Here is a 17,320-nt window from a genome sequence, read left to right as displayed (position 1 = left end):
CGTGGCATACAGTTTCTCAAAGTACTCCCTGAGGATCCTTTGAATTTCTGTAGTTTCTGTTGTAATGACCCCCTTTTCATTTCTGATTCGGTTTATTAGGGTTTTCTCTCTCCCTTTCTTTGTTAGTTTTGCTAGGGGCTTATCGATTTTGTTAATTTTCTCAAAGAACCAGCTCTTGGTTTCATTGATCTTTCGGATTGTTTTCTGGGTTTCCATCTCGTTAATCTCTGCTCTGAGTTTTATTATTTCCTTCCTCCTGTAAGGGTTGTGCTCCTTTTGTTGGTCCTTCTCCAAGTTCTTAAGCTGTGAGGTTAGTTTATTTATGTGGGCTCCCTCCTCCTTTCTGAGGAATGCTTGTAGAGCTATAAACTTTCCTCTTAAGACCGCTTTTGCTGTGTCCCATAAGTTTTGGTAACTCGTGTCCTCATTTTCATTTGTTTCTAGGAATCTTTTGATTTCCTCTTTAATTTCCTGTCTAAGCCACTCGTTGTTCAGTAGCACATTGTTTAATTTCCATGTGTTTAATTTAGTTTTCTGTTTTTGTGTGTGATTTACTTCTAATTTCAGCGCATTATGGTCTGAGAAGATTGTTGATATAATCTCTATCTTCTTAATTTTATGGAGGCATGTTTTGTGGCTCAGCATGTGGTCTATCTTGGAGAACGTTCCATGTATGCTTGAGAAGAAAGTGTACTCAGCTTTTTGTGGATGAAGTGTCCTGTATATACCTACTAAGTCCCTTTCTTCCATTGTTTCCCTCAGATGAAGTATGTCCTTGCTAAGCTTGAGTCTGGTTGATCTATCAAGAGGTGACAAAGCGGTGTTGAAGTCTCCCACTAGTATTGTGTTGCTATCGATGTCTTTCTCGAAGTCTATGAGTAGTTGTTTTAAGTACTTTGCTGGTCTCTCATTAGGTGCATATACATTTATTATTGTAAGTTCTTCCTGTTGTACAGATCCTTTGGTCAATAAGAAATGGCCTTCATTGTCCCTTGTGACCTTCTTCACTCTCAAATCGATGTGGTCTGATATTAGGATGGCTACCCTAGCTTTTTTATGGGAGCTGTTTGCCTGTAGGATTGTTTTCCAGCCTTTGACTCTGAGTCTGTGTTTGCTTTGGCTATTGAGATGTGTTTCTTGCAGGCAGCAGAATGTTGGGTTCAATTTTCTAATCCATCCTGCCACTCTATGTCTTTTACTTGGTGCATTTAGCCCATTGACATTGAGAGAGATTATTGTTATGGGATTTTGTCCCATTGTTCCGTTGAAATTTGGTGTATTTGAGAGGCCTGTCTTGCCTTAAAGTAGCCCATTTAGTTGTACTTGTAACCATGGTTTTGAGTCTCTGAAGTTCCTGAGCTGTTGTTTGTCTGTGAAACTGTGTGTTGTTCCTTCTATTATGAATGAGAGTCTCACTGGGTAAAGTATTTTTGGAGAAGCATTTATTTCATTGAGTTTTTTCACTATGTCCCACCACTGTTTTCGGGCCCTGAGGGTTTCATCAGAAAAATCAGCTGTGAATTTTAAGGATGCTCCTTTGTAAGAGATTTCTTTCTTCGATATTGCTGTTTTCAGTATTTTGTCTGTGTCTAAGGTTTTGGTCATTTTGATCAGGATGTGTCTTGGGGTATTTTTATTTGGATTTCTTCTAGCCGGTACCCTTGGGGCCTCCTGGATGTGGTCACAAGTTTTCTTCAGCTCTGGAAACGTTGTAGCAACGATTTCTTCTTCATCAAGGTTTTCTTCCTGTCCCTCTGGGACTCCAATAATTCTTATGTTACCCCTCTTGGCTTCATCACGATCTTCTCTTGCCATCTGTTCTCGAACTGTGAGTCTCTTTTCCATTTTCTGCTCTTTTCCGACAAGACTCTGAACTTGATCTTCGAGCTCACTGATTCTGTTCTCAGCCGCTGTTACTCTGCTGCTGAGGCCTTCCACTGTGGTTTTCAATTCGGCTACCAGGTTTTTCAGATCCGACATTTCCGATTGCATTTTCCTCATTTCTGCCTTCAAATCCTCTTGTCTTTTATTGGCATTGATTTCCATTGTTTCTTTTAGTTCCCTAAGCATCCTGAATAGCTCCATTCTGAATTCCTTGTCAGAGAGGTTGTCTAACGCTATAGTACTGTTGGTGTCTTCTGGGCTAGCCTCGTGAATAAGAAAGTTTGGTGGGCTTTTGCGTTGCTTTACCATTGTGACCAGTGTGGTTTGGTCCTTCACACTCGCTGCTACTGTTCTGGTTGAGTGAGGAGAGACTGACAGGAGCCGTTCAGCTTTGTTGCTGCTAGATGCGCCTCTTCTACCTTTCTGAGTCTAACCTTCTTCTGAATCCGGCGTTATTCTTTGTTTTATAACTGACATTGAGTGAAACTTTTGGAGGAGTTGCTATTTACTACTGAGCTTGTATAGCTATTTTCAAACAGAACTTTTGTTGGAAATGGAGTAGGCGAGTGGGATTTTGTTGAATTGTAGTAGAAGAGGTGAGAAATTTTGGTTGGTATTAGGTAACAAGTTGATGAAAAGGATGAAAGAATGAAGGTCCAAATTGCTTGGAGTGAGTGATATACCTGCGGCCGCGTAAGCGGCAGCCCACCCGGAAGCAGGCCACGCCCACTTTTAAGAGGCCATGCCCCCTTCTTAGAGGCCACGCCCCTAGCCAGTCCCAGGCCACTCCCTCCCAGGATCCTGGGATCGGGGCTGTCCTCCTGCGGGGCTCGCTCGGCGGGCGGGCGTGTGTGGGGTCAGGGGCGGGGCTCCGCTGGGCTCCTCCAACCCACCTGGATTCGGGGGGCCGGTGGGCTGCTGTGCGTACTGGTCCGGAGCTGGATGCGCGCTGGGGCTGGGGGCTGGGGTCCGCGCTGTCCTCCGGCGGCGGGGCTCGCTCGGCGGGTGGCGCTGGGCTCCTCCAACCCACCTGGATTCGGGGGGCCGGTGGGCTGCTGTGCGTACTGATCCGGAGCTGGATGCGTGCTGGGGTCCGCGCTGTCCTCCGGCGGCGGGGCTCGCTCGGCGGGCGGCGCGTGTGGGGTCAGGGGGTGTGGGGTCAGGGGCGGGGCTCCGCTGGGCTCCTCCAACCCACCTGGATTCGGGGGGCCGGTGGGCTGCTGTGTGCACTGGTCCAGAGCTGGATGCGCACTGGGGCTGGGGGCTGGGGTCCGCGCTGTCCTCCGGCGGCGGGGCTCGCTCGGCGGGCTGCGTGTGTGGGGTCAGGGTGTTGAGATTTTCTAAGCAAAATTCTTGGTGATCTATATAAATATATACATATGCTTGTATGTCATGTTATACATATGCACATATTTTCATATATATGAATATAGATTTGCTCGAGCGGACCCAGTAACGTCTCCATTGGAGACTTTGTTGTTACTGTATCTGGCATATCGAATACTCTCGGTATAGTCACATGTATATTTACATACTCCTTTCTATACTAGATGTTCTTCTATTAAGTAGAATTCTGTGGTCCTAATTCTCCCATAATTTGTATGTTTCAACAGTCCATAAATCACTTCTTGAGGAGTGAGCCAAAGAATTTTCTCTTGGCCCATACTCCACGCAGAATAGATAGACTGGGCCTCTCTTTCAGTGTTTATTTTTGTCATAGAATTCGCATTTTGAGGAATTACATTAATTGTATTTCCAGCTTGCCTAAATGTTGATACAAAGAGTCTAGATTTTATCTCAACAAAATAATGAAACTTGGATTTATTCTCTAGTTAACTGCTATACACTAGTTATAAAAAAGTCTGCTGAAGGAAATTTTAATTATTCACAATATCCAAATTCTTGAGTTTATTCGACAACGTGTTTTGGTGCATGCTTCAGGCAACCGCAAGCGAATGTCCGAGCTCACAAAGCAGTGCAGAGATGTGATCAAGGAAGACCTCAAAGAGAGAAGAGCAGAAGTGCTGGTAAATGCGGCAGAAACAGGGAAAAGCACTGGTAATGCCCGCCTGTCCTTCGCCAACTACAAGACCAAGATGACTGCCCTCCGAAGTCCTGACGGATGTATCACATCTTCCAGAAGGTCAATGGAGAAGATTATCCATGACTTCTACTCAGATCTCTTCGATAGCCATGTCCACCTGCCCACATACCAAATTCCACAGGACGGATATGTCATTCCCAATGTTCTCCCTTCTGAAATCCGACATGCCATTTTGTCGGTAAAGAAATGAACAGCACCCGGCCCAGACAAGGTTAGACCTGAACACCTGAAGAACCAGCCATCAGTACTCATCAATACGCTGGCTCGGCTCTTCACACCCTACCTGTCTGAATGCAATGTTCCGTCCCAATGGAAAACCAGCAGAACTGTACTACTGTACAAAAAGGGAGACATCCACGACATTGACAACTACCGCCCAATTTTCCTATTGTCTGTCATCTACAAGCTGTTCTCGAGTCATCCTGAACAGGATTGGCAGAACACTAGATGAAGGACAACCATGTGAGCAAGCCAGGTTCCACAAAGAATTCAGCACCATCGACCATATTCACATGATAACCAAGCTCATTGAGATTTCTCTGCTCTGTCTTACGTTCATTGATTTAAAGAAGGCCTTTGATTCTGTTGAGATGGAAGCGGTCATTGAAGCCCTAGCTAATCAGGGCAATCAAAGTCAATACATCAGGATCCTCCATGAGCTGTATTACAGATTCACTACCAGGATCTCACCATTCTACAAAGAAGTAATCATTGATGTCAAGAGAGGGGTTCGGCATGGTGATACCATTTCACCAAAACTCTTCAGTGTCACCCTCGAGAGCATCATGCGACGACTGGAATGGGAAGGAATGGGAGTGAATATAGATGGTCGGCAACTACACCACCTCTGCTTTGCTGATGTCATTGTTCTAATAACACCAAACATTAGCCAAGCAGCAAAAATGCTGGCCGACTTCGACCGTGAGTGTGGAAAGGTCGGACTACAGCTGAATCTTACCAAAGACAATGTTTATGAGAAACAGTCTTGTTCCTGGTGTTCCATTCGCTCTCAATGGAATGAACATCACTAAATGCAACAGTTTTGTGTACCTGGGTCAAGAAGTCAACATGACGAATGACATGGCACCTGAGTTGTGCAGGAGGAAGAGAGCATCTTGGAACGCCTTCAACAGCATAGAAGAAATAGCTAAGAGGATGAAGAATCTCCAGTTCTAGGCTCATCTCTTGGATTCCATTGTTTTTCCTGCATTAACATATGCCTCAGAGACCTGGGCTCTATGAAAACAGGATGAGAACACTATTCGGGTCTCCCAAAGAGGAGTCAAAAGAGCTATGCTTGGAGTATCACACTTCACTCAATTGAGAGAGAATCTGGAGTTCTGACCTCCATCGATGATCAAGAATCAGGGACACTGTCTTGTTTGCCAAGGCGTCAAAAATCAGATGGGCTGGACATGTAATGAGATCTAGAGATGACCGCTGGACTAGAGCCATTGCTGACTGGATTCCACGAGACGTCAAAAGACCGTGTGGTTGCCCACCTAGCAGGTGGTCAGACTTCTTCATCAAGATCATGAACAATCGGTTTGAGGTTCTTCATGTTCCTAGAATGAACAGACGCCATTGGGCTACACTAGAACACGACAGGGACAAATGGAGACGTTACTGGTGCCCGCTTGAGCAAATCGACGATTAACGGGAAGTCAAGTGATCAAGTGATCACAATTTCTAAATAAGTATAATGTTTATTATTTCTTCGAAATAGCTATAGTGATCAGTATAATTTGCAAATAGTATTATTGGCTTTCCATAAAATTTTGTTCTGGCATTATCAAAATCAAAAGATATTTAATCCATTGCTTTAGTTCCTAAAAGTATGTGGTGATATATTATAATATGTAATATTGGGCTGGAGCGATAACACAGCAGTAGGGCGTTTGCCTTGCACGCAGCCAACATGGCCGACCCGAGTTCGATTCCTCCGCCCCTCTTGAAGAGCCCAGCAAACTACCAAGAGTATCTCGCCCGCACGGCAGAGCCTGGCAAGCTACCCATGACGTATTCAATATGCCAAACACAGTAACAGCAAAGTCTACAATGGAGACGTTACTGGGCCCACTCGAGCAAATCGATGAACAACGGGAGGACAGTGACAGTGACAGTGACAATATGTAATATTACTTATATATGAACTAATGGAGAAATTGGTCTTTTTTCAGTTATTTAATTTTTCTTGGTACTCAGGTAAATTTTCCTTATGTGCGTATGATCATTAAGTTGATTTGCCTTAGTCAATACTAAGAAAGTTGTAGAAAGCATATCTATATCACTAGAACAAATGTATAAATTTCCTCCTGGGATGAATTTTGTACAACTGTGTTGCTTTTACCTCCATCTTGCCTTTTTCATTTTTTCTTGTTCTTTATATATTTCCCTCAACCACTGAACCACTCTTATCTGTCTACCTGGGAATTTACTGGGGCAACATGGGTAATAACAAACTAATTCAATTATCATTTTTATCCTATAGTATTGTGAAACTTTTAACAGTGATTTATCAGATGTTAAAAAGCATCAGTGTACTAAAGAACCATAGGACCAGTGTTCTATGTATAACACAGTTATAGTAGCATAGAGAAAATCTTTTCCTAATTCTCTTCTCCAGGAATAAAAGTGACACATTCTAACTTAAAAACAAAACTACAGTTGACATATAATTTAAGTTGCAAGCCTAAAGCTTAAAAATGCAATTAATATTCTGTAATATTATTTATTTTATGTGTTTTATGATACCTAAAGGAAATTCTTATTACCTAAAAGTTCAAAAATACAAGAGAAAAATCTTTGGGCTGCTCAGGAAAACTTCAAGGAATACATTTTAATTGTTCTTTGTCTTCTTGTAGGATTTTTGGCTTCAGAGTTCTTGGGTCCTTTGAAACCAATGCCATTTCATGGCCTTCATCCTTATCTATTTGAATGCCGTTTATGCTTTTCATCCCAATTATGTTTTCTCCATGACCCTTTATTCCTGTACCTCAGATTATCTGGCCTTGATTTTCCTTTGAAGGGTAAAACAAGATGATTTTCTTGTCTGAAACATCCTAATGACTCCACCACATGCTTATGTTGTTTGTGCCAATATGGTAATGTTGGTAAGATGTTTCTTTTTCCAGATAAATAGAACATAGCTGAAATCTGAATCCTTCATACGAATTTATAAAAGAATGATCTGGTGTACAGTTTTTTTTGGCTTTGTAGAAGTTCTTGATATAGTTTGTATATGAGTGCATACTCACCAAAAACTATTGTAAACATCTCTCTCAAGATGCCTTTTTCCCTCTTAATGGAATCTTTGATTACAGTTGTCCTCTTTTATTTTTGATTTTGAAATAACTTTAGACTTTAGAGTAAAAGTTTACAAATAGTAGGCTGTAAAATTGCAAAAACAGTACTGAGTTCACAAAAAAAGCCTACATCCCACAGCCCTTAAATGTTAACAACATGCACAACCACAGTGCACTTACCAAAATCAGAAAATGAACATGGACTGAATCCCAGAGCTTATGTGAATTTCACCAGTTTTAGGGGCTGGAGTGATAGTACGTGGGTAGGGGTGTAGGGCATTTGCCTTACATGCAACCAACCCGGGTTCAATTCCCAGCATCCCATATGGTCCCCCGAGCACCACCAGGAGTAATTCCTGAGTGTAGATTCAGGAATAACACCTGTGCAACATGAGGTGTGACTCAAAAATAAAAAAAAATCACCAATTTGTTCCCAGTTTGCAATGTTATTGTTGCTGTTTAAACCCAATTAGAAGCCTATATTACATTTTCATTTCATCATTTACATTTAGTTATGTTATATTAGTCTTCAGTCTATGAGGAGTACTGATCAGTTACTGTGTCAAACATTTCTCAGTTGAGGCTAAGAGTAGCTCATTGATGGAATACAAAATAACAGAACATGAGAGTGATACCCAAGAACAGTAGACACAAGGAATATTGCTCCATAGTTGGAAGCCTGTCTCATGAACTGGGGGAGAAGGCAGCTGGAATAGAGAAGAGATCACTAAGACAATGATGATTGGAGGAATCGCTCAGGACGGGAGATGTGTGATGAAAGTAAAGGACCAAACATGATAACCTCTCAGTATCTGTATTGCAAACTATAATGCCCAAAAATAGAGAGAGGGTATGGGGGAGATTGTTTGCCATAGAGGCAGAGGGAGGGTTGGAAAAGGTGGGGCAAGGGTATATTGGGACATTGGAAGTGGAGAATGTGGACTGGTGGAGGGATGAGTGTTTGACCATTGTATGACTGAAGCTCAAACATGAAAGCTTTGTGACTGTATCTCATGGTGATTCAATAAAACAAAGAATGGGTTAAGTTATGAATTTGGGTAAGAATACTACAGAAATGATTTTTTCCTTTCTCCCTCTCGGAGAGCCTGGCAAGCTCCCGAGAGTATCCTGCCCACATGGCAGAGCCTGGCAAGCTCCCCATGGCATATTCAATATGCCAAAAACAGTAACAAGTCTCGCAATAGAGATGCTACTGATGCCCGCTTGAGCAAATCGATGAACAACGGGAGGACAGTGCTACAGTGCTATAGTATATCACATCAGGAATTCAGATATTTTACATTTTGATGCAGATATGTTATGTTTATTATAGTTAGAGCTTCTGCATCTGATTTGGTCTTTCAAAGGAACCTCTAGGTCTGGAAAATACTCTCCTATATATTATCCTTCAGGATTTTGATTTTCGGTTTTGGTTTTAGTTTTTTGGTTTGTTTTTGGTTGTTTTTTGTTTGTTTGTTCGTTTGTTTTTGCTTGCTTGCTTTGGAGGACTAATCATCTCAAATTATCTCAAAGTAACCCCCAACAGTATTGGCCAAGAAAGACAAACAAGCAAACATTAAAGTAAAAGTGCCCAGGTGAATTTTCCTTGAGGGATATTCTAGATCTGCCCCTGTGCACAGACATTCTCTTTGATAAAAGATGACATGTATGAGCCATGGGTGCTGGATAACACTGGGTTGTCTTCGCTGCTCCCACAGGGAGCTTAAGGTTTATTGAGCCACTCCTACAATAGTGCAACTGAGGCACAACTAATAATACTATCATGCTTTTCTCTTTCCTTTATGGCATTTTTTTTTTGCTTTTTGGGTCACACCCAGTGATGCGCAGGGGTTACTCCTGGCTCTGCACTCAGGAGTTACACCTGGCGGTGCTCAAGGGACCATATGAGATGCTGGAAATCGAACCTGGGTCGGCCGCGTGCAAGGCAAACGCCCTACCCGCTGTGCTATCTCTCCAGCCCCTCCTTTATGTCATTTTTATGATTTATTTAGTAATGTCATTTTGTATGAGCACAGAGATATATTAAGCTTAAAGTTTGGTTCTTCCTGGGAACATCTCATTATATATTCCAGACCACAGTCTTCAGGCCAAGTTCGTCTTCCTAATCCCAGCAGGGTCCTTATTCAGGTACCTCTTTTTTTGGGTCATGACAGAGTTTGTCCATGACCATGGTCTTAACTTATACTTAAGTACTATGGCGCTTGTCCTGGCCCATTTTGATGCCAAAGTAGCTCACGGCTTGCCCTGGGTCCATAAGTCCCTCGTCAGGACCCTATTCTTGGAGTGCTAGGAACTAAGGGCAACTGAGGCTTACGTCAAGTAAATATGGATGCACAGGAGTAAATATTGTTTTGGAGTCAATTAACTCCCATGTTTTTTCATTCCTACTTTGACAAACTGGCAGGCTACCGAATGTAGCCTGCCCACACGGCAGAGTCTGGCAAACTCCCCGTGGCGCACCCAATATGCCAAATACCAGTAAAAATGATGGGTCTCATTCTCCTAAAGAGCTTTGAATATAACCTCAGGGCCAGGATGAAGGAGATGTTACTGGGGCCTGCTCGAGGCAATCGACGAATAACAGGATGATCTGTGATCTGTGAACTCCCATGTTACGTAGCATAGCATCAACTGTCTTCCTGTGTCTATACAAAAAGGACATTGCTAAATAAATGATACAAATGACATAAAGGAAAGAGAAAAAGCAATATAGCATTATTAGTTGTGCCTCAGTTGCACTGTTCTAGGAGTGGCTCAGTAAACCTTAAGCTTCCTGCAGGAGCAACAAAGACAACCCAGTGTTATCCAACACATGGGATGAAACAGGGGAAGCAAGAAGAAGGTGTACTAAACAATTCACAAAATAATATGTCACCAAATTAACCTTCCAAAAGTTTAAACCCAGGTTATTTATTTTAAAAGTATGTATGTCTATCTTTTATAACATATGTCACAGCTTTTATTTTTAAATAATATGTATAATTATTTTAATATCCATCTTTGTGACCATAAAAATGGTAACTAGATTGAGTCACTGGCAGAGTCTTTTGTCTTGGGGGCCAGTGGTAATCCTGGAAGTTCTCTAGAGACCATACAGTACTTAGGAGACCATCTGATGCTGGAGTTCTAACTCAGGTCTGCTGTACACAAGGCCTGTTCTCAGTCCACTAAACTATCTCTGTGGCCCTCTAGTATAGTTTTTTAAAAATTTTTTCTCTGCATTGACTTGCTACTTTTTATATAGTTTAAGCAATATGATTGTAATAGTGTTAAAGTTCATGGTATTGAGGTACAAAGTTACTACACCCCACCACCAGGACCAATATCGATGATTCTCCACCACTGTCCCCGTGTCACCAACTAATTTTGTCTTAATCACTAAAATTATAGGACCAGGAAGATTGCTCTGAGTGATACTCAGAAAGTGCTGAGTATCACTGCACAGGGAAAAACTCCCATCACTGGTGGACATGGTTCTGCCCCCCAAAATGCTAACATTACATCTGACATAATCTGAATAATAATCATTTAATAGCCATAACAATATTAATTCAATTTTGTTAAACTAATGAATAGATACTAATGAGCAAGGAGAGGATGATAAAATCTCAGGGCTGAACTAGGCTGCCAAAATGAAGAAAGACTAAAATGACTGTTTGTACTTTCAATGCACGTATGCTGGCATCAGAAGCATCCATCGAGGACCTGATGGTGCAAGCACAGAAGATCAACTATGACATCATTTATCTGACCAAGGCGAGAATGCATTAACCACATCACACCATTTTCGACACCGGAGAAGAACTCTTCCTTGGAACATGCGACGAAAGAGGCATCAGTGGTGTCCGTGTCCTTGTCAACATGAACTTGACCACGAGCATTGATTCATTCGAATACCTAACAACACGAATCAGACAATTATGCTTGAATAGATGTGGCTCATTGCCAGCAGTTTCTGTTTTCGTCTATGCACCAATATCCAACTATGATGACGAAGAAATTGAGAAGTTCTACATGGAGTTGGAGAAGTTCTATAAAAAAGATCACATTTTCTACAAGATCATTGTCGGTGATTTTAATGCCAAGATAGGACCAAGAAGTTAGCCCAAAGAACTCCACATTGGGACCTATGGCCTAGAATGGAACGAAAAGGGTGAAAGACTGTCTGAGTTCATCATGTCAACCAAGACCATCCATGGATACTCACAGTTCCAGAAGGCCAAATCTAAATGCTGGAAATGGGAGTCTCCTGGTGGAAAGTTCCACAACGAATTGACCACATCATATTCAATCGTCAGTTTTGTCTGACCGATGTCGCTGTTGTCCCAAAATTCCAAGTGGGATCGGACCACTGTCTCCTTCGTGCAAAATTCTACATCACAGAGTGGGGAGAGAAGGCTACAAAGTTTAAGAAGAGAACTCCCAGAACGACCACCAACTGGCACTATTGAGGCAACATGGGAAGATACTATCGTTGATGACATCGACGAGGAACATGATCAACTGGTTCAGTACCTCCATGATTGTGCGAGAAATGCCAAGAGATAGAAAGCCACAAAAAGACGCCTGTCTTTGGAAACTCTCGAGCTCATTTGCCAATGTGGCTTGGCATGAGCCTCAGGCAACCACAAGCTAACGTCTGAGCTCACAAAGCAGTGCAGAGAAGCCAAAAAAGAAGACCTCAACGAGAGAAGAGGAGCAGTGCTGGCCAATGCAGCAGAATCTGAGAAAATTATTTGCAATGCCCGCCTGTCCTTCGCCAACTACAAGACCAAGATGACTGCCCTCCGAAGTCCTGATGGATGTATCACATCTTCCAGAAGGGCAATGGAGAAGATTATCCATGACTTCTACTCAGATCTCTTTGAGAGACACATTCATCTGCCCATATACCAAATTCCACAGGATGAATATGTCATTCCCAAACTTCTCCCTTTTGAAATTCGACACACCATTTTGTTGGTAAAAAAGTGTACAGCACCCGGCCCAGACAAGGTCAGACCTGAACACCTGAAGAATCTGCTATTAGTACTCGTCAATACACTGGCTAGGCTTTTCACACACTACCTGTCTGAATGCCAGGTTCTGTTCCAATGAAAAACTAGCAGGACCATTCTATTGTGTAAGAAGGGAGACATTCATGACATTGGCAACTACTGCCAGATCTGCCTGTGGTCCATCATCTACAAGCTGTTCACTCGAGTCATCCTGAATAGAATTGGCAGAACACTAGATAAAGGAGAACCACGCAAGCAAGCCAGGTTCCGAAAAGGATTCAATACGATCAACCATATCCGTACAGTGACCAAGCTCATTGAGGTTTCTTGGGAGTTCAAGATGCCGCTCTGTCTAACGTTGATCTATTTAAAGAAGGTCTTTGATTCTGTTGAGACGGAAGTGGTCATCGAAGCCCTAGCCAAACAGGGAGTTCAAACTCAGTACGTCATGATCCTCTATGAGCTGTATTACAGATTCACTACAAGGATCTCACCATTCTACAAAGAAGTGATCATCCATGTCAAGAGAGGGGTTCAGCAGGGTGATACCATTTCACCAAAACTCTTCAGTGCCACCCTCGAGAATGTCATGTGAAGACTGGAATGGAAAGGAATGGGAGTGAAAATAGACCGTCGGCAACTACACCACCTCCGCTTTGCTGATGACATCGTTCTAATAAGACCAAACATTAGCCAAGTGGCACAGATGCTGGCCGACTTTGAACGTGAGTGTGGAAAGGTTGGACTGCAACTGAATCTCACGAAGACAATGTTAATGAAAAACGGACTAGTTCCTGATGTTCCATTTGCTCTCAACAGAATGAACATCTTCGAATGCAGCAATTATGTGTACCTAGGTCGAGAACTCAACATTGACAAACGACCTGTCACCTGAGCTGTGCAGGAGGAAGAGAGCAGTGTGGAACGCCTTCAAGAGCATCGAAGAAATAGCTAAGAAGATGAATGGCTCCAGGCACATCTCTTTGACTCCATCGTTCTCCCTGCACTAACAAACACCTCAGAGACCTGGGTCCTACGAAAACAGGATGAGAACGCTATTCGGGTTCACCCAGAGAGGAATCAAAAGAGCTAAGCTTGGAGTATCATGCTTTACTCAAGAGAGAGAAGGGATCCGGAGTTTCGACCTCCATTGATGATTGAGAATCCGGGATGCTGTCTCATTTGCCAAGGCATCAAAAATCAGATGGGCTGGACACACAATGCAATTTGAAGATGACTGCTGGACTAGAGTTGTTACTGACTGGATTCCACATGATGTCAAAAGAACGCATGGTCACTCACCTACAAAATGGTCAGACTTCTTCATCAAGACCCTGAAAGAACAATTTGAGGCTCTTTGTCTTCCTGGAGCGAGCAGACATCACTAAGCTACACTAACATGCGACAGGAACAAATGGAGACGTTACTGACTCCCACTCAAGCAAATTGTAATGGGATATCATGTGATCAAGTGATCAGTGAATAGATATACAAACAATTGAGTGAAGTGTCCTGTCAAACTCTATCTGTGAAAAAAAACCTACAGGCTTTTTTTTTTTTTTGCTTTCTTACAGTTATTTCCTGGACTGGAGCGATAGCACAGCAGGTAGGGCATTTGCCTTGCACACAGCCGACCCGGGTTCTATTCCTCCATCCCTCTCAGAGAGCCCCACAAGCTACCAAGAGTATCCCTCCCACACAGCAGAGTCTGGCAAGCTCCCTGTGGCGTATTTGATATGCAAAAAACAGTAACAACAAGTCTCACGATGGAGACGTTACTGGTGCCCACTCGAGCAAATCGATGACCAATGGGAGGACAGTGCTACAGGACAGTGCTACAGTGTATTTATTTCCTATATCCAAGAGATATTTTGTTTTGCTTTCTTACAATCTGAATAATCTAAATGTTTTATTTTCTTTAAGCTATCTCCGATATATAATTTGGTCCCACTAAAAATAAAAGATGCCCACCAAAAGAAGCAAAATTTGGAAAAAGCCATTAGAGATTATATCTCTGAATTTGATGCAAGAAAATGTCACCCATGCCAGAATGCAGGCACAGCGGTTCTGATGGATGGGCAGTGCTCATGTATGTGCCCAGTCAACTTTGAGGGACTGGCTTGTGAAAGAAGGAAACAAAACGTTCCTTCTCAGGTGAGAACCACTTTTTAAATGTCATTAATTTCTCTTTTATTTATTTATTTTGGCCTTTTAGGTAATACCCAGTGATATTCAGGAGTTCTCCTGGCTCTGCACTCAGGAATTACTCCTGGAGGTGCTTGAGGTACCATATGGGATGCCAGGGATTGAACCCGGGTCAGCAGCATGAAAGGCAAATGCCCTACCTGCTGGACCATCACTCTGGCCTCAATTTCTCTCTTTTTTTAAAGCGGGCCCCTGATGAAGTTATTTACGTTGAAGGCTCATTCTTAAATTAATTCTCACTAAACTGCTAGATTCCATGTGAACAGATGACAAAAACTGGAATGCAAAGCTTAAAATGGTCACAACCCCCTTTATTTGTCATTTGGCAGTCATAATATCAAACTCAATATTTAACCAGAACTCTAAAGAGTAATGAATTGCAATTGTTGGAAAAATATTAATGTGAAAAAAAAGTTTGCACAATATAATGACCAAAAAACAATCAGAATAACAGATGCCAAACATGTAGATTATATGTACACATCATATATAAGCAAATTTATATAAAACATGTGTGTGCACACTTATATATGTACTTTAAAGCCCTTTTAAGATGATAGATATAGTAGAGGGTACTTTGGATTACATCTCTTCTCCTGTAAAATAAAAGTCCCTATTGCCTCTTATCTATCATATACATTGTTCAAATGTGATTGTTTCCCTTAAGTTAGTGTGCACACTTTTCAGCCTGTAGTTTTGAATTTGTATACAAAAGGACACATGTAACAATAAAACTATTTGATATTGCTTTCGATGTTTTTTAACTTTTCACAAATAGTATTTGTTAAATTTTGCAATTTTAACTTTAAGAATGTGAAGATCTGAAAACAGATTTTTGCACTGTGTTTTACAGCTAATACTTTCGGATATTGTTTTTACTTTTTCACAAGAAAAAATAAAGTTTTCCTGTTGCTAATGCCAAAAGAATTTACTAAGACCTTAGACTGTGATGAAACCTTTATCTCAAATCGTTTTTCTAAGGAAAAATCTGCTGTGCATCAGTTCTCTGAATGTCCAGTTTTATCTTCCCTGGCCTGAGTCCATCTGAAGCTAAAAACTGTACTCATAATCTTTCTTTTCACATGTGATTCACTGAACCTGATGTGTTCTACATCTTTTTTTCCCCCTCAACCAATCCTGCTTCCCTTTCCTTTATTCACCATGCGAGTTTATTCCAAACTGAGGGTTCTTTACCTGGTTGCTCATGAGATCTACTTTATTAGCTTTTTCAAAGTGGCAAACCCCAAAGCAAAATAAATCAGTTGTTCATCCCAACTCAAGGGATCCACAATCCCTGAGGTGGATTCTTCCTAGACGTGTCTTCCTACCTCCTTTTCCTTCCTTCTTCCCTTCTTTCCTATTTCTCTTTCTTTCCTTCCTTCTGTTCTTTCATTTCCTAATCCTCTGATTACCAAACCAAGTCACATTTGAAACTTCTATTCCATATTCAGGTCAATAGACATCTCTTTAGTGAAATCTCCTCCAGTATTTTCAGAAATCTATTCTGTATCTGTTCTCCCAGAGCCCCTTTCTTCATATGCTTCTCCAACACTAAGCCCTTCTACTCGGCCTACAATAAATAATTGGCTCCTCTATTTCAGAAAGATGTCTTCTAGCTCAGATCTCATTCTGTTCCCAGGACCTCATTCTATCTGGTATATCATAATGCAGAAGTAAAGAGGAGGAATAAAAGATGGGTGGATGAACTCAAAACTAACGTTCTAGTCATTATTTAGATTTTACCATGCTTTTTGTTTGTTTGTTTCTAGAATTCGGGGCCAAGAAGAGAATAGAGCTGTTGGCTTCCCTGGGATCCTATAAAAAGAAAAAAAAACACTTGGATCAGCCAGTATATGATCCTGCCCCTTGAGATAATTCTTGGTGCCAAAGGAAGAAGCAAAGTGCTTTCTGAAAATCTCACCGGCATCTGAAGTCTCCTCTCTCCTCTATCCAGAATGTTTCTTTTCCTCCTTAAGCTCCTATGATGTTTTCATTTGTTCTGCCCTAATGAGGAGAGTCAGCAGTGAAATATGCCAGCACTGCTTTCTCCCACAGGCAATGCCAATCTCTCCCTAACAAAACAAAATTAAATTAAAAAGAGAACATTGGTTAAAAGGCTTTAAAGTCAGTGCCAAAGTGCTTTGTATGATTAATATGTTCCACTATTTCCATTACCACAAGTCTGGACTGTATGGCTTCACTCTTGTTTGCATAATTGTGCCTTGTTTGGTCATCCGTCTATAAGTGCATGTACTCTTTTGGCAAATCCTGAGCACCACCACAGGCACAACACTCTGCTCTTGTTAGTCTTAGTTCTCCAGCTCAAGACACCACCTCCAAGGAAAAAATGTATGTGCAACCAAAAGCTATCAGCTTAAATCATGTGAAACTGCCTGTATTCAATCATATTTTACCAAGGAAAAAAAAGAGGTTAGCAATATCCTAAGTCCATTGCAATTCCTAGTTTTAGCCATTTGATTTTTTAAAATTTTATTGAATCACCATTAATTACAAAGTTACAAAGATATTTATGATTGAATTTCGGTCATGCAATGTTCCAATACCAGTCCTTTCACTAGTGCCCATTACCCTCCACCAATGTCCCCAATTTCCCTTCTGGCCCCCTCAACACTGCAGTCAACTTCTGTGGCTATTGCCTTTAAGCTTTATATTTTTTTTAAAAAATTTTTAATGAAACAACATGAGATACAATTACAGATTTACACACTTTTGTGATTACGTTTCAGTCACACAATGATTGTATACCCATCCCTCTACCAGTGCCCATTCTCCACCACCTGTGT

General features: G+C 41.6%; 1 protein-coding gene across 1 annotated transcript in view; it reads left to right on the top strand.

The window, feature by feature from the left end:
* The window catches only part of C9 (complement C9), a 70,959-nt gene extending 54,325 nt beyond the window's left edge, over window positions 1–16,634 (top strand). Inside the window, exons 10-11 of the mRNA XM_056112204.1 lie at window positions 14,235–14,465; window positions 16,286–16,634. Of these exons, the coding sequence (XP_055968179.1) occupies window positions 14,235–14,465; window positions 16,286–16,309 (255 nt within the window). The 3' untranslated portion in view covers window positions 16,310–16,634. The remainder of the gene's footprint in view (window positions 1–14,234; window positions 14,466–16,285) is intronic.
* Window positions 16,635–17,320: the final 686 nt, after the last annotated feature.

The sequence above is a fragment of the Sorex fumeus genome, unplaced genomic scaffold (assembly GCF_029834395.1).
Source record: "Sorex fumeus unplaced genomic scaffold, SorFum_2.1 ptg000015l, whole genome shotgun sequence".
NCBI lineage: Eukaryota > Metazoa > Chordata > Mammalia > Eulipotyphla > Soricidae > Sorex > Sorex fumeus.
Note: the sequence above shows the minus strand (reverse complement) of the source record. Positions and strands in the feature narration are given on the sequence as shown.